Source organism: Jaculus jaculus, chromosome 3 (genome assembly GCF_020740685.1).
Source record: "Jaculus jaculus isolate mJacJac1 chromosome 3, mJacJac1.mat.Y.cur, whole genome shotgun sequence".
Lineage (NCBI taxonomy): Eukaryota > Metazoa > Chordata > Mammalia > Rodentia > Dipodidae > Jaculus > Jaculus jaculus.
Window position 1 is genome coordinate 175,759,718 of NC_059104.1, and position 27,545 is coordinate 175,787,262.

Here is a 27,545-nt window from a genome sequence, read left to right on the forward strand (position 1 = left end):
TCTTGTACATAATTTTTTTTTTTTCCAGTGCTGGAGAGATGGCTTAGTGGTTAAGGTGCTTGCCTGCGAAGCCTTATGGATCCAGGTTTGATTCCCCATTACCCATGAAAGCCAGACGCACAAGTAGTACATTCATCTGGAGTTTGTTGGCAGTAGCTACAGGCCCTGGTGTGCCCATTTTCTCTATCCGCATCTTTCTCTTTCTTTCCCTCTCCCTTTTTCTCTCAAATACATCCATAAAATATTTAATTTTTTTTTTTTTTTAAGTTACGAGGGACATGGTGGTGCATGCCTGTGTTCCCAGCATTTGGAAGGTAGAGGCAGGAGGATCAGGAGTCCTCAACTCCAAGCCCCAAGAGAAAAAAAAAAACAAAACACATTTAATTATTTTGAGCAGTACAAGAGAGCTGATGGTTTTCTTTTCTTTCTTTCTTTATTTTTTTAGTTTTAGTTTTAGGAGGTAGGGTCTCTCTCTAGCCCAGGCTGACCTGGAATTCACTCTGTAGTCTCAGGGTGGCCTCAAACTCATTGTGATCCTCCTATCTCTGCCTCCCAAATTCTAGGATTAAAGATGTGTGCCATCACGCCTGGTGTGATTTCCTTTAAAAAAAAAAACAAATTAGAAATTGGAATGCTATAAGGATTTATTTTGATATATGGTGGAAAATTCCAACTGATTAATGTCATAAATGAAGAGAAACCGGAGATTCACAAACAAATAATATTTTATGATATAGTTATGATCATGTTTTAAAATGTGCTTGAGGGGGATGGAGAGATGGCTCAGCAGTTAAAAGACACTTGTTTGCAAAGCCTGATGGCTCAGGTTCAATTCCCCAGGACCCACATAAAGACAGATGCACAAAGTGGTGCATGTATCTGGATTTCGTTTGCAGTGGCAGAAGGCCCTGGCGTGCCCATACTTCTCTCTCTCTCTCACCCTTTCTTTCTGCTTGCAAATAAATAAACAAAAATATAATTTTTAAAATGTACTTGAGGGACATTACCTGAAAAAACCTATGCCCTTCTTTTCCAGATTGTTTTACTTTGAAATACTTCATAACTTCCACCCAACTTGTGGAACCACTTTGTTATGAGTTTACTAACTAATTTGTTAGTAAACTTTAACCACTTAAAAAATAGCTGGCATTTCCAAAAATGTTTATTAAAATACATAGGAAAAGTCATTATAACTAAAAATGCCCAAATATGTGCCATGCTATAATTATAATTATTTCCAGTATATGTTCAGAAAAAAGTGAGTGTTCAGATTAAAAACAAAAATGAAAACAATATTTTTTAAAAATTTTTATTAGCATTTTCCATGATTATAAAAAAAATATCCCATGGTAATTCCCTCCTTCCCCTCCCCCCATACTTTCCCCTTTGAAATTCCATTCTCCATCATATGAAAACAATATTTTAAACACTTGATATTTCCAGTGATTCTTCATAGTCTGCAATTAGAAGCTAATTTCACATGTTTAATTTCCTACCTATTCCAGATGATTTTTTTTCTTTTCTTCCATTTTATTTTTATTTACTTATTCATAGGCAGAGAGAGGAGAAAGAATGCAAATGAGAGCTCCATGGCCTCTTGCCACTGCAAATGAGCTCCTGATGCATGCACTGCATCTTGCATTCGACTTTACGTGAATACTGGGGAATTGACCCTGGCCAGTAAGCTTTGTAAACAAGTGCCTTTAACTACTGAGCAATTTCCCCAGCCCTACTCCAGGAGATTTATGTTGACTTTTTTCCCACCATTAGAAAATTTTTAGCTTTGCATATTAATTTGGATCTGTATCTGGATCCTGTCTTTATCTAGTTCAATTTTTGGGGGGATGGGTTTGAGGTAGGGTCTCATTGTCAATGTAGCCCATGCTGACCTCAAATTCACTATGTAGTCTCGGGATGGCCTGGAACTCATAGCAATCATTCTACCTCTACCTTCTGAGTGCTGGGATTAAAGGTGTGTGCCACCATGCCTGGCTTAGGTTCAATTTTTTCTTTTCTTTTTTTTTTTTTTTTGAGGTAGGGTCTCACTCGAGCCCAGGCTGACCCAGAATTCACTATGGAGTCTCAGGGTGGCCTCGAACTCACAGCAATCCTCCTACCTCTGCCTCCCAAGTGCTGGGATTAAAGGCGTGTGCCACCACGCCCAGCTTTAGGTTCAATTTTTGAGCTAAGTCTTCTCTGATATCAATGCCAGGATAGCAGTGTACTCAAAAGATATTTTCCAGGCTGGGGAGATGGCTTAGCCGTTAAGGTGCTTGCCTGCAAAGCCAAAGAACCTCAGTTTGATTCCCCAGGACCCACATAAGCCAGATGTGCAATGTGGCACATGCGTCTGGAGTTTGTTTGCAGAGGCTGCCCAGGTGCGCCCATTCTCTCTCTCTCTCTGTGTCACTCTCAAAAATAATAACCGAATACATTTTATAATACTTCAACTTGGTCTTGATTCTTGGTCTCTGGCCTCTAAATCAACTCAACTCTTTTTTTTTTCTTAATATTTAACTTTCATTTATTTATTTGAGAGAGGGAAAGAGGCAGAGAGAGAATGTGCAGGCCAGGGCTTCCAGCCACTGCAAACAAACTCCAGACGCATGTGCCACATTGCACATCTGGCTTACATAGGTCCTGGGGAATCAAACTGAGGTTCTTTGGCTTTGCAGGCAAGCACCTTAACGGCTAAGCCATCTCTCCAGCCCCCCAAACTCAACTCTTTTCAGAGTCTTTCAAAAGCTCTTCTGATACTGGCTGATCCACTGCAAGAAGAAATGAGGTCCCACTGGGAAGACTCAGGATATGGTTACCATCTTTCCCTGAGGAACTACACATGTCTGTCTGCCAGGACCTGTAGAGTTTCACTGATGGAATCCAGTCTTTTAGCTGGTCCAGGCCTAAGATGTTCTCAATTGAGAAGGAGCAGGCTGAGGGCTTGTTTTCCTGAAGACTGGGAAACACCCTCTTCTAGGTTGCACAGAGTAGGAGCTGTGGCCTTTTGCTGGCTCTAGCCCATTACGTACCTGGACTTAAATTTCATTTTCAGTACTGTAACAGTCACCTGCTCATTGCTGGGACAAAACACCAGGCCAGAAGCAGCAGATGGAAGGAAAGGATTTATTTTGGCTTACAGTTTCTAGGGGGAAATTATATGACAGGGAAAGTTTGATAAAAACAGACAGCTAGGCTGGGCTTGGTGGTGCTCACCTTTAATCCTAGCACTAAGGAGGCAGAGGTAGGAAGATAGCCAAGAGTTCAAGGCCACCCTGAGACTACATAGTGAATTCTGGGTCAGCCTGTACTAAAGTGAGACCTTACCTCTAAAAACAAAAAGAATAATCAGATTCAGGGCTGGAGGGATAGCTTAGTGGTTAAGGCATTTGCCTGCAAAGCCAAAGGACCCAGGTTCGATTCCCCAGGATCCATGTTAGCCAGATGCACAAGGGGGTGCACGCATCTAGAGTTTGTTTGAAGTGGCTGAAGTGCCCATTTTCTCTCTTTCTCTCTCTCTCCCCTCTTTCTCTGTCAAATGAAAATTAAGAAAAAAAAAAAAAAAAAAAGAATAGACAGCTAGCTGGGAATCACATTTCCATAGCAGCAGGAAGGAAGTAGTCTAAATACTGGGCTTGGAGCTAGTGATGCAGGAGTTTGGGTACAAGGAGGGATTGCATTCCATAAATCAGTTTAGTTTCACAGCCCTAATAAACTACTTCCTCTGTTCATCCCTCCCACTGATCTTTTTACTGTCTGTGGTTTTGTCTTCTAAGAAGGTCAGGTAATTGGACCCATTCACTATGTAGTCTTTTCAGATGGGCTTCATCCCCTAGTGACCAACATCTGGTGTTCTTCCATGTCTTTTCAATGGCTTGAAAGTTCACTTCTTTCTAGCACTGAATAATATATTCCATTGTGTGGATGTATCCATTTATCCATTCATCTATTCAAAGACTTCTTAGTTGCTTTCAAATTTTGGATTGTCAGGAAAGCTGCTATAAACATCCATTTTTTCCAGTGCAAGTATATGTATATCTATCTATCTATCTATCTATCTATCTATCTATCTATCATCTATCTATATAATTTTTACTTGAGAGAGAGAGAGGGAGAGAGCATGAGCATGCCAGGACCTCCAGCCACTGCAAATGAACTCCAGACACATGTGCTTATGTGGGTCTTGGGGAATGGAACTTAGGTTTGTAGGCATCACAGGCAAGTGCCTTAACCTTTGCACCATCTCTCCAGCCCCATGTGCAAATTGTTTGTGTGGACGTAGGTGTCAACTCATTTGCAAAGTTACCAGGAAAGAAGCACAATTGCTAGACCAGATGATGTATTCAGTTCTGTAAGAAACTGCCAAACAGTCACTGTTTAACTTTTCCTCCCCACCAGCAGCGAGTTCCTGTTGCTCTCCATCCTTCCTTCATGAACATCAGAAGTCATCAGTGTCTGGATTTTGACTGAATTAATAAACATGTAGTGTTATCTCATTTTAATATGCATTTCCTAATGACATAGGGTGTAGAATGTCTTTTTCCTTTTTTTTTTTTTCGAGGTAGGGTCTCACTCTAGCCCAGGCTGATCTGGAATTCACTATGGAGTCTCAGGGTGGCCTCAAACTCACGACAATCCTCCTACCTCTGCCTCCCAAGTGTTGGGATTAAAGGCGTGCGCCACCATGCCTGGCTAAAAAATTTTGGAGAGGAACAGGCAGATGAGAGGAAAAAAATGAGCATTGCCAGGGCCTCCAGCCCCTGCAAATGAACTCCAGAGGCATGTGCCACCTTGTGCAGCTCACTTATGTGGGTCCTGGGGAACTGAACCTGGGTCCTTTAGCTTTGTAAGCAAGGGCCTTAACCACTAAGCCATCTCTCCAGCTCAAGAATGTATTTTTTAGCTGGGCGTGGTGATGCACACCTTTAATCCCAGCACTTGGCAGACAGACAGAGGTAGGAGGACTGTCGTGAGTTCAAGCCACCCTGAGACTACTGAGTGAATTCCAGGTCAGCCTGGTTTAGGACGAGACCCTACCTCAAAAAAGCAAAAGCAAGAAACAAACAAACAGAAAAACCAAGTCTTTTTAAAATTTTAATGTTTATGAGAGTGGACATGACAAGAGCCCCTAGCCACTGCAAACAACTCCAGATGCACGTGCCACCATGTGCATCTGGCTTATATGGGTTCTGGGGAATCGAACCTGGGTCCTAAGGCTTTGCAGGCATGTGTCTTAACCGATCTCTCTCTAGCCCTAGAATGTCTTTTAATAAGCTCATTTGCCATCTACATGCCTTGCCTGATAAGATGTCCTGAATTAAAAAAAAAATTGGTGTGTGTGCATGTGAGGACAACTTTGAGGTGTGTGTGCAACATCTTCATGACAGGGTCTCTTGCTGGTGCAAATGCACTGCCATACTGCAAGGGAACATCAGCCTAGTTGGCCCACAATCTTCGGATTCTCCTGGCTGTGCCTCTCATTGTTGCAGGTGGATCGGAATCACCGATGCCTGTGTCAGTTTGCATGTGGCTTATGTGGATGCTGGGAAATTGAACCCAGGCCAGAGGCCTTTCACACAAACACCTTTTGTGATTGGTATATGCACGTGTACGTGTTGATGCAATGTCATGTGCTGGCCTGCTGTGGCTAGAGGGGAATGTCACCTGTTCAGCTCCGTCACTCTTTCACCCATTCTGCTTTCTCGAGCCTGTCTTTATTTATTTGATTTTTTTCAAGGTAGGCTCTCACTCTAGCCCAGGCTGACCTAGAATTCTCCATGTAGTCTCAGGGTGGCCTCGAACTCACGGTGATCCTCCTACCTCTGCCTTCAGAGTGCTGGGATTAAAGGCGTGCGCCACCACGCCTGGCTTGAGCCAGTCTTTAATGGATCCAATTACTGTCATCCCCCCACCAATACCCACAAGCCTCTGCAATTCTTGTCTCTGCTCCACTGTGGAACTGGGGTGTGGGGACTCGGGTTACAGGCATGCATGACCATGTCCAGCTGTGTATGTGGGTCCTGGGGATTGAAATGAAGTGGTCTCAGGCCTTCTCAGGGGCTCATGCTTGCACAGGAAGGACTCTTAACCACATCTCTTCAGCCTCATGAATACACACCTAGATATCATTGTGCAAACGTCTTATGATTAGAATGATATAACACACCCTCACAACAGAGTACCGAATGTCTCTGTGTCACCAAGCTTGTCACACCACAAGAAAGGGAGGAGAAATAAGCCAGGTGACAGACACATACTGATAGTTGTTCCAAAAATTACTTTTATTATTACATTCCAAAGAGGACATTAGAAAGAAAAAAGCCAGTTACCCAATAACTACTGTGCTTCTCAGAGTGAGGCAACCAGAACCCAGTCGGGTTAGGGCTCAAAGAGCTGCCTCTCAACACAGCCGGATATGCTGACCAATACGTGCATGTCATCCACCCAGGGAAGCTTCAGTATAAGAGAAATTTCTTTATTGGAGGTTCCAAGTCCTTAAAGACACTAGGAGGAGGTGAGGAAGCCCACACACGAGACTGGGTTTGGTCGTGAGAGTAAACCAGCCTTGGCTGGTTTGCTGTGGGATGCGCTGATCAGACGTCACGGTGCATGAGCTACACTTGCCGCCTGTGAAGAGCCAGCAGGCGTTCCAGATCCACTGGCTACGACATGCAGCCACAGGCCACCAGACACCGAAGTCAGAGTCAGTGCCAAAGTCGAATGCTAAGTCAGCACTTGGATGAGGCTAGCTACACCGGAAAATATTCACAAGTTTGAAAATAGAAGGTATGGTCTATTTACAAAGTTCATTTAGTAAAACAACTCATGAAAAGTGTCAAGCACTTACCTGGCATTTTTCCATTTCTCTCACTACAACAAAACACCACAAAACACCTGAAAATTATCTTGAAAATAAAGTTAACTGTGTGGTGAAAAGAAATGCTTGTTCTGGGTAAAGGAATTCAAGATAATTCACAGGCAGATTTAATTTTATTAGTAAAAGTCACAAGTAGGAAAAGGCTCATTGGCTAACTTTGAATGGTGTGCTTTTAAAAATGTCTCTATTAATACATTAACAAGGAACAAACCCCAAGCATTTGTGTTTGCTTCCAACCGTGAGTCTTCCAGCAGGAGTTGGTAAAAACAACAGGGTATCAAATAAAACCTAGGAAAACTCGGTCAGTTCTTCCCATCTGTCTGGCTCGTTTTTTTCTGGTCACCTTGAATTTGATTACCAGTTAGCTGAGGACAACGTGTCGGTCAAAGACAGACTTGCGCTGTTCTTGAACTTGAAGCTTCCAGCGCTGCTGCGCGTACTCGACCTTGTTCAGGACGTTGGCCCGACTGCGGGAGCGGGCCAGCACATCGTGGGCATTTGCAAAAGGCTGGTGATCCTGAAAGTCCAGACGGAGCGCATCAGAGATGGCAAGTCAGTGTAAAACACCTACACCAAGCAGCCCGCACGTGCACCCATCCACACGCACACACACCAGCACAGGACTGAGCATTCACGTGACTCAGCACTCCGAGCCACCAGAAGTAGGATGAACTCAACTGCAGAAACAGGTGATTTGGGAGACACAACAAACCGTGGGCCCCCATTTCCAAAGGGGCAGAGACCAAGGCAAGGACAGTGACCACTCAAGGCAGAGAGAGGTCTTCCCTGACTAGTATGGGAAAGAAAGTCTGTTTTCTTGTGCTTCTCTCACTCTCTCTCTCATGAAATAGAGACGTGCTATGCTATCCAGGCTGGTCTCAAATTAGTGATCCTCCTGTTTCCATCTCCCAAGTGCTGGGGTTACAGGCCTGTGCCACCCACGCCAGCTGAAGGAAGTCTATTTTCACATTAATATGTCCATGTTATAAATATAGAAGGTAGGACTTTTCATTGTATTGATCAGTGTAATGGTCAATCCGTGGCAGAGGAAAAATCGGTCTTTTGATCTCCTGACTCTTATCCCACAAGAACTATTTGCTTAACCGCTTGGGGTCACATCTAATAGCAGATGAGCTGACAGCATCTTGTTTTGGTTTGTTCTAATCTCTCTCTGTGACCTCAACACACACACCGAATGGACTAGTTCCTGAAGTTTTCTTGTTTTTCTACTTTTCTAATCTGCAGTCTGTAGGTTGAGTGTCACAATTGGCCTCTGGTACAAGGACAGTGAGGAATGGTTTACTTTAGCATTTCTTTAGGACAAAAACTTGAATCTTTTATCGCTGAGTGTCCAATGGCTTCCACATTAATTACTGTCTTAGGAAAGAGTCTACCGAAGGGTCACCCTGCTGTATGCACAGAAAGCCAACCTCTCCTCGTTCAAGTCAACTAACGCAGTCGGGTGTTTGTAGTCATTACACAGGAAACCACCATGCTAATCTGTCCATGAATGAGACACAAACACAGCTGCCTAAATGACAAAAACGCATCCAATAGTAATTTATTGTTTTTGTTTTGCCTTTCCTTTCCTTGATCTCTTTTTCCTTAACCCCAGGTTAGTAAGGGTTCTAAATGCTCCAACACAAGATGAATTAGACTTCTTGTTTTAAAAATTATTTTTGTTTATTTTTACTTATTTATTTGAAAGTGACAGAGGGAGAGGGAGAGAGAGAGAATGGGCACGCCAGGGCCTCCAGCCACTGCAAACGAACTCCAGACGCGTGCGCCCCCTTGTGAATCAGGCTAACGTGGGTCCTGGGGAATCAAGCCTCGAACCGGGGTCCTTAGGCTTCACAAGCAAGTGCTTGACCACTAAGCCATCTCTCCAGCCCGAATTAGACCTCTTTAAGTAAGTTGTGAAGGAGATGACACTGTCCTGCTGTGCATGGGCTATGGACCCCACAGGGGCAGGTGCAGTGCTGAAGGACACTGTAGCTGTATGGTCCTACAGCACCTGGCCTTCTTTCTGTAACAAGACATTTATTTACACATGTTGACATATCTAAAAACTTCCATAAAGAACCTTTCCTTGCCTCCTTCATCAAAATGTCCTCCACTATTCACTTAAGTTAGGGAATAGCTTGTGCAATCTCAATTTATTTAAAGTTCTAGAGATGATAAGTCCAAAATGTTTCCAAGTTGTAAGAAGGGAGGTAAAGTAGGTGGGAAGTAGCCAGGTATGGTGGTATACACCTGTAATCTCAGCACCTGGGAGGCGGAGGCAGAGGCAGAGGCAGCATGACTGTTGCAAGGGAGAGGCCAGCCTGGTCTAGGGCCACAAAAAGACCCTCTCTTAAAAAACTAGAAAAGGGGGCTGGAGAGATGGCTTAGCGGTTAAACGCTTGCCTGTGAAGCCTAAGGACCCCGGTTCGAGGCTCAGTTCCCCAGGTCCCACGTTAGCCAGATGCACAAGGGGGCGCACGCGTCTGGAGTTCGTTTGCAGAGGCTGGAAGCCCTGGCGCGCCCATTCTCTCTCTCTCCCTCTATCTGTCCTTCTCTCTGTGTCTGTCACTCTCAAATAAATAAATAAATAAAAATTAAAAAAAAAAACTAGAAGGGGGGGGTGGGGTGACAGAAAAGAAAAAGCAAGTGGAAGCCTAAAGTTATATGATTACTTGATTCCCAATACTGAAAAACTGACCCAAGGTCATTTAACAACAAGCACAAACACCACAACAGTTTGCCTAACCCTAACTTGTGTCATATCTTTTCCAACACTGCTTTTGTTCAGATAAATTAAAATGGCACCAGGAACACCTCGGAGAACTTGCATATAAAACATTATTACATTGATCTGCTTTGACATAAACAGTACTGGGAAAGAGGATGTGCTTTATCAGAGAGCACCTCTCAGTTTCGCAATCCTGTCATCTACTCTTCAAGGTGGGGGAGAAAGCAGTCTTCTTAAGGGACAAACTCCAAAGACTAAACAAACCAGTTAATCCTTCTGTTCTGTTCTCCACCTAACAGAACAAGACTGAGCTAGCTGTGCACGCTCATGGGTGCTGGAAGAATACAAACAAGAGATTTATCCCTTTAAGATGTTTGTTCTTCTTACACCTGATAAAATTACAATGAAAACAAAACCTGTTTTAATGGACTGCTTTGGTAATAGTGGCGATCTGTCATGGATGTATGATATAGCAAATACTGTGACTCGTGGCGGTGATGAACTTAAGTGTTTGAACTACTTTGGTTTGTCTTAAAATGTTCTACACACTGAACAAAAATTGAAAAAATAAAAATTATTTAAAAAGAACATTTAAGGGTTGGTGATACAGCTCAGTGGTTGGAGTTCTTGCCTAGCATGTGTAAGACCCTGAGTATGATCCCTGGCACCACATAAGCCAGGCACAGTGGAGCACACCTGTAAATTCACGAAAGTTCAAAGGCATTCTCTACTATATAGTGAGTCCAAAGTCAGTCAGGGATACAAAAGACTCTGTCTCAAAAGAAAAAAAAATTTTTTTAAACAAAATAAAAAGAACATTTAAGGGCTGGAGAGATGGCTCAGCAGTTAAGCGCTTGCCTATGAAGCCTAAGGACCCAGGTTCGAGGCTCGATTCCCCAGGACCCACGTTAGCCAGATGCACAAGGGGGTGCACGCGTCTGGAGTTCATTTGCAGTGGCTGGAGGCCCTGGCGCGCCCATTCTCTCTCTCTCTGCCTTTCTCTCTGTGTCTGTCTCTCTCAAATAAATAAATAAAAAGTAAACAAAAACAATTTTTTAAAAAAAGAACATTTAAAAAAGTACATAGGGAAGGATTCCATCACAGATATGCAACCACTATATGGATTTCAATTTAAATTCTATGCTGGGCGTGGTGGTGCACGCCTTTAATCCCAGCACTTGGGAAGAAGAGGTAGGAGAATTGCCATGAGTTCAAGGCCACCCTGAGACTAGATAGTGAATCCCAGGTCAGCCTGAGCTAGAGTGAGACACTACCTTGAAAAACCAAAAAGAAAAAAAAATTAGTTTCTGCTGTACAGGGTTTTATCATAACTTCACAGCTTTAGATAGAAAGTCTTTTCCTTCCTACAATCAGTTTAACAAGTGCCCAAGACTCTCAGTGACAGTGATCTCTGGTACTCAACGTGAGGCACAATAGTTACACAACATGCGACCCCGTCAATCATAGCCTGCCCTACATGTTTCATCTACACACGTGTATACCAATGTCTTTTATGTTCTCTGTGTATCATATTAATACTGTGTATTGCTGAAATCAGCAACAGATAATGCTGTAAAGGATGTAGGTGAAGTCAGACATGTGCAGATAATGAAAATAGTTAATGTAGCCTTTGCTATATAATATTTTCATGTCAGCAGTTACAACAAAGGGTAATTCTGTTCCCTCTGCCAGGAACATTTGGTAGTATCTCTCTGCCACAAAGACTGATTCAGCCTTAAGAATCCATGTCAGTGTTGAGAACCTAAGAATGAAAATTAACTTGGAAACCATACTTAAGATTCTAATACTTTTGATATACAACCTCCTGCTCTTTGAGTTCTCTAGGTATAAACCCAATTATGCTTGCTGACCTTGAACTCATGTGTCATCACCCTTCGCCCCCAAATAAGTTTCTTAAATAATTAAAAATAAAATAGCAGGGCATGATGGCGTATGCCTTTGATCCCAGCTCTCGGGAGGCAGAGGTAGGAGGATTGCCATGAGTTCAAGGCCACCCTGAGACTACAGAGTGAATTCTAGATCAGCCTGTGCTAGGGTGAGACCCTACCTTGAAAAAATAAAACAAAAAAATAAGCAAAATTAAATTTAAAAAAATAGTTCCCCTAACACACTACTGCTAGACATTTCTTTTACATTATATTTCTGTTTCATTCATCTCTTTTCTTCTAGTACCCAGCACAGTTCTCAACATTAAAAAAAAAACTTAACTCATTATGTGTTGCTAAACTAATAAAAGAAAGAGGGAAAAGTGGCAAATGGGGGCTTCTATGAAAGCTCTGTATAAGACGTAAAATTTAGTCCAAATAAGTTGAGTATTCCTAAGTGACATTCAAGAAATAATAGTGTCAGGGTTGGGGAGGTGGCTCAGTGGTTAAAGGTGCTTGCAAACCTTGATGGCCTGGGTTAAATTCCCTAGTACCCACCAAGTGTGTATGCATCTGGAGTTCATCTGCAGTGGCAGGAGGTCCCTAGCATGCCCAGGCTCTCTCAAATCAATAAAGCTATTTTAAAAAGTGAAATGATGAAAATTTCAAAAATAATCCCAAATAGCATACTGGTAAAAGCTAACAATATAAACTTCTAAGCTACACTAAATAACAAGCTTCTGGACAATGTCAATTTCCAGACAGTTTCTAATAATGCTAAAACAAAAGGAAACCATGTAACGGTTTATGCACCGATCCTGTCAACTACATGTACAAATGTAAGCATACCTGGAGTGATGGCTTTATTATCCTTTTTTTCAAAATAAAGAAAAAAAAAATCAGCTGCTTTTTAAAAGCAGGAGGCTAAAAAGAAATATAAAATAATAGTGAGCTATCAACACACAAATAAAAGAATTAGTCATAGTCTTCATGCTTCCCTTCAGTAAAGCCCTTTGCCTTCTAAAATATTAGCTGGTAAAGGAAAAGTATTTGGAAGGAGCCTGGGGAGAAAACGATCTCGGATACGTCTGTCAGTGTTAGCAGGGCAAGGTCTTAAGAGAGCACCCTCACCAAGCGTCATCCACTCACACTGCCACCGGTATGGCTGCCTGGAACAGTCTCAGCAGACATAGTTACTCTCCTCGGCTTCCCCGGCTGAGGATCTGCTCAGCACGTGCGCGTCTTCTCTGTGACCGCTTTTCACTTGCGTTTCTGTCAGACGAGGACAGACAGCAGCCAGGCGGCGCACGCAGCACTTACCCCGACGTCGTCATCGCTCTGTATCAACTGTGAGTGTCCGAAGAGGCGCCTCTTCAGTATGGGCTCGACGAGGGTGAGATACACCATGTACAGAAGCAGAAGGCCCAAAATGGACAGATAAATGATGATGGTAACCTAAAGGAAATTGAAAACAAGTTACACCTTTGATCAAGCTGCGAAATCAAAGGTTGTAAGCTAGAAAAGGACGGGGACGACTGACATCGAAGCATTCAGGATTTCTACACCAGCCAGATTCCAGCAGAAACCAACTCAACTCTTCACCAAGCAGTTACTTAAGGACAGAGTGGAAAGAAAACACTTTGCCTTTGGATCTTTTTGTGGGGTTTTCAAACTCCACCTTCACGGCTGCACCACTGCTGCTTCCTGAAGGAATCCCCGCAGAATGTGGGATTCAGGTGAATTCCCCCAAAACCCTCTTAGATCAGTGTAGGTCTACTAAATAAGACAGGTAGTACCAACTGCTGGCAAGGCCACAGAGAAGTGTAAGTCTCACTTTTTTGTTGTTGTTGTTGTTTGTTTTTTCGAGGTGGGGTCTTGCTCTAGCCCAGGCTGACTCTGTAGTCTCAGGCTGGCCTCAAGCTCGGCAATCCTCCTACCTCTGCCTCCTGAGTGCTGGGATTAAAGACGTGCGCCACCACGCCCCGCTGGGAAGTCTCACAAATGGCAAAATGGTGTATGCACTTTAAAAGACAATCTGGCCATCTCTTAAGTAAATATAAACTTACACTCTAAGGAACTTTCCACAGAGAAAGAGAAATATTTCCCCACACAGACATTCATAAGGGAAGGAAGAAGAGGTTAACAATGCTGTCTCCTATCCTTTGGCATACATGGTCTGGGGAGAAACTGGGACACATTTCCAGCATAAGCTAATTAAACACAGCACATTTTTGTGCTATTTCACCTATATGCCTAACATAAATTAATCCAGAAAGCATCTCAACTAAGCAAGCAGAGAGCAGGGGCGGGGCTCACGCTGTCCCGCGTTATCTGGGGCGTGGGGGCTTCACCTTGATGGTGACGGAGCTTCTCTCTTCGTATTTGCATTCGCAGCGCAAGCAGTACGCTTCTACGTCAGGCCCCAGCACCGGCATGGGCTCCACGACGTGCAGGCAGTCGCTGCAAAACAAGATGCCGCTTAGGCCTGGCTGGCCGGTGTGATGTCACCAGTCACAAGCTCCCTGACATCCACAGTAAATGCTGGGATCACCCAAAGAAAGAGTATCAGGAACAAATGTCACTCAAGAAGTCATTTCTTCTCCCATATTAGCGTTCTGGTAAGAGTTAAGTTTACCTGCAGGTTGTTATTATAAACAGCTACAGATGCACCAGAGGGGGAAAAAAAATCCCAAGTGGGTCTAAAAAAAAAAAAAAGAAGAAAAGAAATCTCTTCCAGGCTACAGAGATGGCTTAGTGGCTAAGGCGCTTGCCTGTGAGGCTTAAGGACCCAGGTTTGATTCCCTAGAACACCCATAAGCCAGATGCACAAAGTGGCTCATGCTTCTGGAGTTCGTTTGCAGTGGCCAGAGGCCCTGGTGCGCCCATTCTTTCCCTCTCTTCTGCTGCTTTCTCTTCCCCCTCAAATAAATAAACAAATAAAATATTTTAAAAATCTTTCTCATCTTTGCCAGCTATACCACTGACAGAAGCCTAATACCTCGAATCTACAAAGAATTCAAAAAACTAAACAAGAAACGATCAAACAACCCACTCCAAAAGTGGGGAAAAGAACCGAATAGGGAGTTCTCGGAGGAAGAAATACAAATGGCAAACACACACATAAGAAAATGCTCAAAAACAGGTCTAAGGAACTCCTTTAGCAGTAAGAGATAAGGCGAAGCCAGATTCTTCTCTAATCTATAGCAAAGTTATTCCTAGGTATCTTTTAAACATATTTTATTTATTTATTTATTTATTTATTTATTTATTTATATTTGCAAGGAGACAAAGAGAAGTGGAGTGCTAGAGCCCCTAGCCACTGAAAACGAGCTCCAGATGCATGCAACACCTTGTGCATCTGGCTTACGTGAGTACTGGGGAATTGAACCTGGGTCTCAAGGCTTTGCAGGCAAGTGCCTTAACCGCTAAACCATCTCTCCAGCCCTCGGGGATTTTTGTTTGTTTTGATTTTGCAGTTCTGGGGATTGAATACGTTCTAGGTAAGTACTACCTCTAAGCCATGCTCCCATTCCAGGATTTTTTTTTTTTCTTCATTACAACCCAAGATCCGGTGATATCTGTCCTTTAAATTATTGATGTGATACTACATTTACTGATTTTCATGTTTGAATCATCTGTACATTATTGGAAGGAATCCTGCTTGATCATGATGAATAACCATTCTGATGTATAGTTGAATTTGTTTGCAAGTGTTTTATTGAGAAGTTTTGCATCTATGCTCATGGAGATTGATGATTGACCTGTGTGTGTGTGTGTGTGTGTGTGTGTGTGTGTGTCCTTGTCCAGTTTCAGAATCTGTGTAATGCTGGCTTTGTAAGATGAGCTTGGCAGTTTCCCTTTCTACTTTTATGGAATGGTTTGAGAAGCATTAGTGTTAGTTAGTCTTGAAAGGTCTGGCAGGATTCAACCATGATCTCTCTGGCTCTGGGCTTTCTTTAGTTAGGGAATTTTAGTACTGCTTCAATCTCCCTGCTTGCTATCGCTTTATTGACGTTGTCTATGTCCTTTGGATTTACTTTTGGGAGGTTATGTGTGTCTAGAAATTAATCAATTTCTTCTATATTTTCCAATTTCACATAATATAGTTTTGTTTTTCTGTTTTTTTTCTTTAAGTATGTCTTGGGGGCTAGAGAGATGGCTTAGCAGTTAAGGTGCTTGCCTGTAAAGCCAAAGGGCTCAGGTTTGATTCTCCAGGACCCATGTAAGCCAAATGCACAAGGTGGTGCATGAAATCTGGGGTTCATTTCCAGAGGCTGGAGGCCATGGTATGCCCTTTCTCTCACCGCCTCCCCTCCCTCTTTCTTTCTTTCTTTTCTTTTCTTTCTTTCTTTTTTTTTTTTTTTTTTTTTGGTTTTTCGAGGTAGGGTCTCACTCTGGTCCAGGCTGACCTGGAATTAACTCTGTAGTCTCAGGGTGGCCTTGAACTCATGGCGATCCTCCTACCTCTGCCTCCTGAGTGCTGGGATTAAAGGCGTGCGCCACCACGCCCGGCTTCCTCTTTCTTTCTTTCTTTCTTTCTTTTTTTTTTTTTTTGTTTTGGTTTTTCATCTCACTCTGGTCCAGGCTAACCAGGAATTAACTATGTAGTCTCAAGTGGCCTTGAACTCATGGCAATCCTCCTACTTTTGCCTCCCAAGTGCTAGGATTAAAGGTGTGCACTACCATGCCCAGATCTCTCTTTCCCTCTTTCAAGTAAATTTAAAAAATTTTTTTTTAAGTATGCCTTGGACTGGAGAAATGGCTTGGTGTTTAAGGTTCTTGCCTGTAAAGTCAAAGGACTCAGGTTTGAATTTGAATCCCCCGTACCCACATAAGCCAGATGCACAGGGTGGCACATGTGTCTGGAGTTCATTTGTAGTGGCTAGAAGTCCTAGTGTGCCAATTCATTCTCTGTTTCTCAAATAAAACAAACAAAAATAAAAATAAATTATGCCTTAATAATCCTCCATATTTCACTGATGTCCATTGTAACATTTCTTTCTCCATCTATAACTTTATTAATTTGGGTCTCCTCTTTGTTTAGCAAAAGGTGTGATAATCTTATTTCTTTTTTCAAAGAACCAACTCTTTATTTCTTTATTCTAAGAACAAGCTCCAATTCTTTGTATTGTTCTTTTCATTTCAATTGCATTAAGTCATGCTCTGATTTTTATTATTTATTTTTATCTACTAAGTTGGGGTTTGGAAGCTTATTTTTAGCAGATCTTCAGATGCATCATTAAATTATTTGTTTGAAATGTCCCTGATTTTTTTAAAATATAGGCATTTACTATAAAATTCCTTTTTAGAACTATTTGCATTGTATTCTGGATGTTGCGTTTTCATTTTCATTTGATTCTAGGACATAAAATTTTTTTCCTTGTTGATTTCAATGGTTATTTATCATTCATTAGTGTGTTGTGCAATCTCTGTGAGTTTGTGTATGTTGTGTAGTTCCCTTTGCTGTTGATTTCTAGTTTTATGCCATTGTGATCATATAGAAAAAAATTATTTGATTTTTTCCCATTTATTTAAGACTTATTTTTATTTTAAAATATGGCATATTTAGAGAATGTCCAAGCACTGTTGAGAAGGATGTGTATTCTGCAGTATTTGGGTGGAATAGTATGCGAATATCTGTGATGTCATTAAATTTATAGTGTCATTTAAAAAAAAGAAAATGCTCAACATCTCTAACCATTAGGGAAATGCAAATTAAAACAACTATGAGATTCCACCTTATCCCAGCAAGGATAGCAAACATTAAAAAATCAAAAGAGGGCTGGAGAGATGGCTTGGTGGTTACGGTGCTTGCCTGCAAAGCCAAAGGACCCATTCTCTCTTTCTCTCTCTTACATACACACACACTCTCTCTGCCTCTTTACCTCTCTCAAGCAAATAAATAAAAATCAAATGAGGGGCTGAAGGGATGGCTTAGTGGCTAAGGCACTTGCCTGTGAAGCCTAAGGACTCAGGTTTGATTCCCCAGCACCCACGTAAGCCGGGTGCATGCATCTGAAGTTTGTTTGCAGTGGCTAGAGGCCCTGGTGCACCCATTCTCCCTCTATCTGCCTCTCTCTCTCTCTCAAATAAATAAATAAACTTCAAAAAATATCAAATGAAAACAAATGTTGGTGAGGACGTGGAGAAATAGGAACATTTATGCACTGTTGGTGGGAATGTAAGCTGGTACAACCACTGTGGAAATCGATATGGAGACCCATGAAAAAGATGAATATAGAGTTATCAACAGACCCTGTTATTCCCTTACTGGGCATTTATCCTAAGAGCTCCACACCTCAGCTCAGAGAGGTTTGCTCAATTACAACAGCTAAGAGCTGAAACCAACCCAGGTGCTCATCACTGAGATGTGGAATATCTACATAATGGAATTCTACTCAGCAGTAAGAATGACACACTGAAATTGGTAGAAAAATGGTCAAACTTGGAACAGATCCTACTAAGTGAACTCACATAATCACAGAAAGATAGCTATCACATGGTCTCACTCATCTGCGGTTCCCAAACTGGATCAGCCCAAGTAGCCGACACACCTGAGCAGCATCTTGAGGCTAGGGAGGGTAGGGCTTGGGGGAAGGGAAAGGGGTAGGGGGCAAAAAAACTGAACCCAAATTGAACTGGTACCATAGAACCCTATATTCTGGAGGTTAATCTAAAAGGTTGAACCCTCAACGGGACCTTAGGGGGAGCACCTGAATTGAAGGGCCCTGGAGAGAGTAAGATGAAGCCTAACCTTAAATTTCTGTTTCTCTCTCTTTTTCTTTTTACTTTTCCCTTGGTGCTGGCCTGTAATTCCCTGTACCAGGGCATGGTTAACATCTACAACGAGTTGTTGATTAGAGAAACCTAAAAGATTTCCCAAAACAAACAAGACAGACTTCTGTCAGAGCAGTTGATTTCCCACCAGAGGTTAATGGTAAGACCCTACTGCTGAAGACACCACACACCGTCAGCACAGACCATGGAGAGACCTGGTTGGAATCTAGGAGAGAGCCAGTCCCCAGACAGTTAGCGCATCTACTGCTAGAAGGCGCTACCCGAGCTACCGGGATTAAGTGGCCAACATTGTCTAAGCAACTCAAAGTTTAAGCAATTCAGAAACAATAACCTGATATGTGCAATAGTGGCACACAGCCATGGTGGATTAGTAACCTACTGCTCTTGGATTGGCTAACAGATCCGCTCAGTGGAAAGGAAACCATATCTGGAACTGGAAAACAAATCAGGATCATATCCAGATAATGGTTTTGCTTTCCAATGTTAAGCTCCTACTAATCTTGGGTTATAAGAGGGTCTACACGCTTTAAACTCTCTCTAAATTAATAATGGCTATCCCATTTAATGGGTGCTGACCATTGGAAATTCTGCTTCTCTTTTTCAGCTCGGAGCTGGACCTGAGGAGATAAACGACCCAGCGCACTCCATCCCGGCCCCAGCTGAAACCACGGAGGAATTAGGAAATAAGCAAGAGTGAAGCTTTCTCAGTGAAGCTGGCATCAGCACAAGGGGGAAGGAGACAGATACTGAGGACACTTAACATCTACCAAACCTGAGATCCGGTGACACTTAAGTGCCCATCACTGAAGTGACTTAAAATGCTCCCAGAATGGCTCAGGGGATTTTGTGGAAGAGGGGGTGGAAAAATTGTTAGAGCCACAAGTTGGGACATTATGCACAGAGACATTGCCTCTCCCCATATCTGACTGCTGCTCCCACAATGCATGACCCACAATCCCCATGGGGTTGACCTGCATCCCCAGTGAGGAAGGCCTCTTCGGAAATGGGACAGGGAGGAGGGACAGGATGGTACCAACATGTGTTGTTTATATACTAAGTATGTCCTTATCTAATAAAAATAAATTTTAAAAATCTTTTCTCAGAAATATGTTACTGTAAGAAATGTTATTATTCTCCTCACCTATTTATAATCAAAGCCTTCCTGTCCTCTTGCTAGATGCTGGATGCCTTGCTCCCCTTTGGGTATGCTCTGTCATGCATTTTGGCTGCCTCAAGAGTTCTAGGGCGGCACTCTACTTTAGCGCACCCACTCTTCCTGAGGCACTCAGTGTTCTAGGTTGATTCCTTCTTTGTCCTATCAAAACGTACTTTTTCATGTTCTGTTGTCTCTGAACTATGGCATTAGGAATAACAGAAAAATGGTATAAATAATAAAATGCAGTTATCTATAACAGTAATTAAATTTGAACAAAGATAGTAATATTAAAAAAATCAAGTTTCCACTGAGTATGTTGGTGAGTGCCTTTAAATCCCAGCACTTGGGAGGCCAAAGGAGGAAGATTGAAAGTTCAAGGCCACATCGCAAGATTTTATCTTATAAGTAAAACAGAACAAAATAAAATTTAAATCTCCATTGGTAGAATTCATATAAAGGTACAGTCCCACAAGCTATACCACAAAAGCATGCAATGTATATCCCAAATATATAGAAGACCAGGCGTGTACCCAGCTAATGCGGGCATAAAATGGGCAGGGGAAAAGGAGCTCCACAACAGAAGGAGGTAGGTGGTCCAGCCCAACACTCAGAGTGGTCACCTGTCCAAGGCCACAGAGTAAATCAGTAGCCGGGAAAAGACATGGATCCAGGACTCTTCCTCCTCGGTGAGCCCTTCTTATCTCGCTGAAGCTTAGGAAAATAAAACTTTATCTCATGTTAGTTGTTTATTTCTAGTCCATAAACCACAGCAGCAACCTGAGGATTACTTGAGCAAGTGAGTGTTGAGTACTAAATTTATTTTGAAGGAAAAATACATTTTGGTAATCAAAAAAGTGTTGAGTGGGGGAAAAGTGCAGGAAGTTGACGGAGGAGGATTGAGAGTCCAGGCAGGTGTAGGCTACAAGGGAGAAAATGTCTCCAAACAGAAAGGAAGAAGAAGGGAGGGGGTAGGAGGGAAGAGAAAGTTGTGCAAGGCCGAAGAAGCCAGAAGGTTGGTTCCAACTCATCTAAGCAGTCACACATACAGCTAGACAGCTCACCCACTCTCAGAACTAGGAAACACCTCCCCCTGGTGCCAAAAGGAAGAAATGACCAGTTTCGGATCACACCACCAACCACATCCTACATCAAAATAACTTTTCTTTTTTAAAAAAATCAATCAGCCTAAGTTATTAAAGAATTAAAGCTGAGCTGGGTGTGGTGGTGCACGCCTTTAGTCCCAGCTGGGGGGCGGGGGGTAGGCTGAGGTAGGAGGAATGCTGTGAATTCAAGGCCAGCCTGGGGCTACAGAATGAGTTCCAGGTCAGCCTAGGCTACAGTGAGACCCTGCCTCAAAAAAACAAAAACACAGCAGGGCATGTGGGCTAGAGTGAAACTCTGCCTCGAGGAAAAAAGAAAAAAAGAAAAAAAAACAATCAAGCAAAAAACCCCACAAAAATAAAACCAAAACCAAAACCAAAACAACAAAAAAAGAAGTACAGCTAACAACTGGACAAAATGACAGTCCTAGAAAACAGAAGGCAAAATATATTTAGAGATTCACAGATATTAGGGGCCTCAGGAAGCCATAACATCCTGGTTGATCATAGCTGCCTGCCTTTCCAAAGCCAGTTAAAAATTTCCATTGTGGGCTGGAGAGATGTCTTAACGGTTAAGGCACTTGCCTGCAAAGCCAAAGGACCTTGGTTCGATTCACCAGGACCCATGCAAGCCAGATGCACAAGGTGATACATGCATTTGGAGTTTGTTTGCAGTGGCTGGAAGCCCTGGTGTGCCTATTCTCTCTTTCTTTTTCTCTCTCTGTCTCTTTCCCTCTCTCAAATAAATAAATACAGTATTAAAATTTTCCATTGTCAGACTGGAGAGATGACTTAATGGTTAAGGTGCTTTCCTGCAAAGTCTAAGGACTGAGGTTCAGTTTCCCAGTGCCCACATAAAGCCAGATGCACAAAGTGGTGCATGCGTCTGAAGTTCATTTGTAGCGGTGAGAGGCCCTGGTATGCCCATTCTGTCTATCTCTCTGCTATCTCTCTCTGCTTGCAAATAAATAAAATATTTTTTTAAAATTTCCACTGTTGGGGTTGGAGAGATGGCTTAGTGGTTAAGGCACTTGCCAACAAAGCCTAAGGACTCAAGTTAGATTCTCCAGTACCCAAGTAAAGGCAGATGCACAAGGTGGTGCATGCATCTGGTATTCATCTGCAATGGCTTAAGGCCCTAGCACACTCATTCTCTCTCTTTCAAATAAATAAAATGTAAGAACAAAAATGTCCAGTGTCAATTGGGAATGTATCCTAGGAAAAGGATAAGTTGTAGGAAAGCAAGGGAAAATGGGAGAGGGGAGAAAAATCCCAAATAAGCCTTGTTTCCAACTGCACTTTCAAAGCTCCCAATTTTAACTAATAAATAAGGATGAACAACTTACTTCAGTCTAGAGCAACATTAGTGAAAAGATTAGTGTTAAATGCTTGAAATAGTGAGTTCATTTGCCATTTATCACATTCTATTATGGATAATAAATTGTAAGTGTTCATTATTTTTGGAAAATTTATAGAAAATAATTACAAAAAAGCAAAAAAAAAAAAACAGATTTACTCGAGGAGGCTGGGAAGATGGCTCAGCAGTTAATGACACTTGATTGCAAAGCCTGCCAGCCCAGATTTGATTCCCCAGTACCCATGTGGAGCTGGAGGCACAAAGTAGCTCATGTGCTTGGAGTTCATTTGCAGCAGCAGCGGCTTCCTCCTGTTACACCCATTCTCTCTTTCTCAAATAAATAAATAATTTTTAAGGAACGTTTATCTGAGAGCTGGGGTTGCAGCTCAGTTGGCTAGCATTTATTTATAAGGCCCTGGATCTGAAGATCTGGCCCCCCTCAAGATCTGAGCTTCCTTGTATCCTATAAAGCAACTTGCTGGTATAAGACCTGTATTAGCAAACCCAAATCACTCTGCAATAGGGATTCTTTTAGAGAGGAATACACAAGGCCACGCGAAGGTCACCAGAATGCTGCGTAGACCGAACTAAGCGCTATGATGAAAGCAAACAATGGCATCTGAGGCTGAACAGACTCAAAGACTGCCTTGTCTTTAAAGTCAGTTTGAATTTTAACTTGCTTCAAATCCTGCTGACTACTGAGCTGTGAAATCTGGTCCATAGGAAAGGGTTTAGAGCTGTTCCCCTTAGATTCCTATCCCATCAATTGTCCATTGTGGTTACAAACTATAAAACATCACGATTCCATGGGAAGGAGCATTCACCCCCACACACACAGCTGCCTGCCAACGGTTTCACAGCACATGACAGGAACAGCTACCATTTGTAAGGTCTGTTGGGATAAACCAAGGCTGCTGGTGACCAGCTGGTTAGTTAAGATTCCAGTCATGACAGGCCTGCCTGAGGCCTAAGGGCTGAAGGGATCACTATGAAGCATTATCTGTAACCAGTTTACACATACCAAGTGGGAGATTCTGCCATTCACAGTTCATTCCCATTCTTTCCTGGCTGGTATGACATTTGCAAACACAGCCTCTCATATTTGCCAGTATGTCATCAAAACTTACAAATTGTAGCTGGGCCGTAAAGGCAAGAGGATCAAGCACTTGGGCCAGCCTGACTACACAGCAAGTTCCACGTCAATCTTGGCTACATAGTGATACCCTGTCTCAAAACAAAAAACAAACAAACTAACAACAACAACAACAAAAAACAGCCAGGCATGGTGGCACAGGCCTTTAATCCCAGCACTCGGGAGGCAGAGGTAGGAGGATCACTGTGAGTTCGAGGCCACCTTGAGACTCCACAGTGAATTCCAGGTCAGCCTGGACTAGAGCAAAACCCTACCTTGAAAAACCAATCAACCAAACAAAACAAAACAAAACAACAACAAATCCTCCTAGCCCCCACAACCTTACAAGTTGTAAAAATTGTAACCCAGACCAGGCAGGCGCGCTCATTTTTCACTAAGAAGCACGAGGAACAAGGGCATGGGCGTAAGAAAACAGCTAAGAGCACTTCAGACACCATCAACCCAGTCTCATTCCCATATGAAAATGTCCAACCTAGGGCTTGCTATTTTGGGCTAGAGTTCCTTTAGGTTTTATGCCTTATTCTCACTTTCTCAAACAGAAACAGTATTTGACAGTTTTGCTTGAAAACTAACCTTTCTTGCCGGGCGTGGTGGTGCACGCCTTTAATCCCAGCATCCGGGAGACAGAGGTAGGAGGATTGACGTGAGTTCGAGACCACCCTGAGACTCCATAATGAATTCCAGGTCAGCCTGGGCTAGAGTGAGATCCTACCTCGAAAAACCAAAACAACAACAACAACAAAAACCTAACATTTCTTAAAAAGAAAATGATACCAGCACTTGGGAGGCGGAGGTAGGAGGATCACTGTGAGTTCGAGGCCACCCTGAGACTCCATAGTGAATCTCAGGTCTGCCTGGGCTAGAGTGAGACCCTACCTCAAAAAACAAAAACAAAAACAAAAAAACAAAAAAACAAACAAAAAAAAAGAAAATGATAAATTGTGCACTAACAGTGACAATCGTAGAAGAAATTTGATAGGCAATCCATTGATCCACTATACTTACCAATCTTTTTGAGAGATGTTTTTATTATAAATATGCCCAGGCTTTTCTTTATAGGGAGGACAGATACATTTGCATCTGACATCCTCAAAATTCTGCAAGCAAACAAGAAACAGCATAAATTGTTTATAGTTTTCACCAATATTTTTTAAAAACGACACATATACATTTCATTAAGCATGTCCTGCGAAATGATGCTAAAACCATTCTCAAACCTTAATTTTGAGACACATGTTTCTAAAATCCATAAGCCCCAAGCTGTGGTTTATGAATGGATCATGTGATCATCTTTTGTGGTAACACTATCAGCTACTTGCCAATAGAAAGATGCACTGTTAACAGATAATTATGCCTGTCAATGAAAATGCAGATTTGGGGAGATGGCTCAGTGGTTAAAGGTGCTTTCTTAAACAGCCTGCTGGCCCACGTTCAATTCCACAGTACCCACATAAAACCAGACATACAAAGTGGTGCATGCATCTAAAGTTCATCTGCAATGGCCAGAAGCCCTGGTGTGCTGATTCATTTTCATTCTCTTTCTCTCTGTTTGCAAATAAATAATTTTTTTTTCTTAAAAAATGCTGATTACATGCAGGGTGTGGTGGTGCACACCTTTAGTCCCAGCACTCAGGAGGCTGAAGTAGGACTGTTTGAGTTTAAGTCCGGCCTGGGGCTACAGAGTGAGTTCCAGGTCAGCCTGGACTAGAATGAGACCCTGCCTTAAAAAAAAAAAAAAAAAAAAAAAAAGAATTGGGGCTGGAGAGATCACTTAGTGGTTAAGGCATTTGCCTGCAAAGCCAAAGGATCCCGATTTGATTCTCTAGGACCCACGTAAGCCAGATGCACAAGGTATCATGCATCTGAAGTTCATCTGCTGTGGCTGGAGGCCCTGGTGTGCCCATTCTCTCTCTTACTCTCTCACTCTCTGCCTCTTTCTCTCTCTCAAATAAATAAATAAAATATATTTTAAAAAAGAATTGCTGATTACAAAAGGCTGGGAGGATAATCAAACTAAAACCTCTTCTCAAGCAAGTCACAATTCTAGGCTGGGATGTAGCTCAGTGGTAAAGGATGTGCTTGCGTTGATTCGATCCTCCACCCTTGACCCAACAAAAGAGGAAAAAGAAGTCACAGTTCTAACTACCATCCTTTGGGAAGAGGGCACAGACGACAATAAAAGCAGCAACGTCACAATACTGTGGAAAGAACGAAGATCAAGGGGCACTTCTGCAACCAGAAAGGCCGCACACAGCGGAAGCAGCTTCATTTTTGCTGAGACGTCGAGTCTCAGGGAACTTTGCTTCTGATCCCTAGTTGACAGAAAGGATAGCTAATAGTGAAACAGGTTTCACCAGGCAGAGAAAGAGGTGACTAAATACTGCAGAGAAACAATAGGAGATGTTTCCTCAGCAAAAGTAAATCTACTTGGGAAGGCAGTGGCTCATTTGTCCCCAGAGAGCCATGCCCACTGGCAGAGCTGTTGACAACTGATAAACTTATCCAGCAACCACTTAGTATGCGTCTGCGCTGGGCCACACCTTCCGTTCCAGTCTAGCCGGACATACCGGATCAAGGGGAGAATGATTAATAAATATGTATATCATGTTACATTACATAAAATGATGTGTGTGGCATGCAGAGGGTGTCAGCAATGTTTTGAAAGTCAGGAGACTTGCTGCTGTCCCTGTTTCTGGTGACGTCAGTTAAAAAGAAACAAAACCTCAGAGCAAAAACATCTGGCTGTCTGAGACCTGTCTTTCTAGCCCTTACTATTTACAAATATTACAAAGCTCTTCTTTATTTTTATTTATTTATTTGAGAGAGAGAAAGAAAGAGGCAGAGAGAGAGAGAGAGAGAGAGAGAGAGAGAGAGAATGGGCATGCCAGGGTCCTTAGCTGCTCCCAATGAACTCCAGACACATGTGCCACCTGTGCATCTGGCTTAAATGAGTCCTGGGGAATCGAACCCAGGTCCTTTGGCTTTAAAGGCAAATGCCTTAACCACTCACTAGGTCACCTCTCCAGGCCAAAGCTCGTTTTATTTTTATTTATTTTTAACAAGAACCCAGGGTCACCGTGCTTTCCCATCACGCTGTGGATTCCTTCTATTTTGTCCATTCAAAAGGTCCATCAAGAAGGAAGCCCAGGGGGCTCCCGGCCATCAGAAATCAGCACGAGGGGCCCAGAAGGGTGAAGACACTGAATGGGGGAAAGGCCACCGCCTGTCCTCTCCAGTAGGGGGGCTTTCCCTTACCCACTAAATTCCGAGGGAGAGGGCGCACCAGACGGAGGGTGGGAGGAGAGAGTATGAAGCCAGTGAAACGCTCTTAGGTCCTATGGGGAAGGGCGCCTACGGGGAGCGGGGGGAAGAAAAATCTGCTTAGGAAAGCACAGAAGGGAGCTAGTTCCCTCCAGGGAAGATGAGGGTTTCCTAACATTCGATTCTGGAATTGGGGGGCTGGGTGGAGGGCAGGGGTGGGCTACCGGGGCCTCGGGGTGGAAAGTTCGAGGCCCCGGTGCTGGCAAGGGTGCAAAGTCTGCGGGCGCTGGGAAGGCTACCCGGGCTCGGCGCACGGTCCGGGCGGAGGGCGGGGCGCTCCCTGGCCCTAGGGCGAGGGGCTGCCGGGGCGCAGGCTGGCAGCCGGGGCGCAGGCTGGCAGCCCCCCGTTTCCGCCAGGCCGGAGGCAGGGGAGGAGCTCCTGTCAGCGGCGGGGCGGGGCGGGACTCACCTTGGCGGCGGCGGTCAGCGGCAGCAGCAGCAGCACGGAGAGCGCCAGGCCCGGCAGGCTGCGGCCCGAGCCCAGCCGACCGACGCGGCCGCGCCACGGGCTCGCCATGCCGGGGGCCCAGCCGCCGCCGCGGGCGCGGAGCCGCAGAGCTGCTCCCGGCTCGGGCTCCTCCGCCCGCCCGCACTTCCGCCCGGCCCCGCGCGTCACCGGCCGCGCCGGCTCAGCTGCGAGGACAGCATCCGCCCCGGAAACGGTTCCCGGGGCGGAGGGGCCGGAGGCTGCGCGGTCCCGGCGCTGAAGGCGGCCCCGGCCCGGCGGGACCCCAGGGAGATCGGGAGGGCTGGCGGGGCGGGAGCCTCTAGGGCCCGGGTCCCGGAGGCTGGGGACAGCCCGCCGCGGCCCAGGCCTGGCCGAGCATCCTTTCGGGCCGCCCCCGCGCAGGCCGAGGGTCGGGGTCGGCACTTTGCCTACTAACCTGCGGCTCCCCGCCGGGCTTCCAGCCGTGGGTGCGACCCCCCGCTCGGGCTTCACCGCCGGGGTCCAGTCCGCGGAGCTGGGCGGGGGAGATGGGCTGGCTCCGGAAGATGTGCAGTTGGCCAAAGAACCGCCCCAGCGGCATCCTCCGCCCAGAATTCCAGGAGGTGGGGAAAATCGGGGCGCTTGGATCCCGTGAGGCAAGCCTGTTCAGGCCGGCTGCGCCCCTAAATCAAAACTTCTTGGGGGGTGTGTGTGTCATCCTCTGCGGGAACCTTAGGGGCGC

General features: G+C 44.0%; 1 protein-coding gene across 2 annotated transcripts; it reads right to left on the reverse strand.

Annotated features, from left to right (window-relative positions):
• Positions 1-6,257: 6,257 nt before the first annotated feature.
• Positions 6,258-27,393, reverse strand: Tmem9b (TMEM9 domain family member B). 2 transcript variants are annotated; one of them, XM_045146593.1, is made up of 5 exons: positions 27,261-27,393; positions 24,061-24,152; positions 13,843-13,951; positions 12,812-12,946; positions 6,258-7,391 (listed from the first exon to the last, which is right to left on the reverse strand). In XM_045146593.1, the coding sequence occupies exons 3-5, from the start codon at positions 13,924-13,926 to the stop codon at positions 7,236-7,238; spliced, it is 375 nt and encodes a 124-aa protein (XP_045002528.1). In that variant the 5' UTR covers positions 13,927-13,951; positions 24,061-24,152; positions 27,261-27,393; the 3' UTR covers positions 6,258-7,235. The 2 variants fall into 2 exon arrangements, with proteins under 2 accessions (XP_045002528.1, XP_004650936.2); XM_004650879.2 differs by lacking the exon at positions 27,261-27,393 and adding an exon at positions 26,786-26,893.
• Between the last annotated feature and the right edge of the window lie 152 nt (positions 27,394-27,545).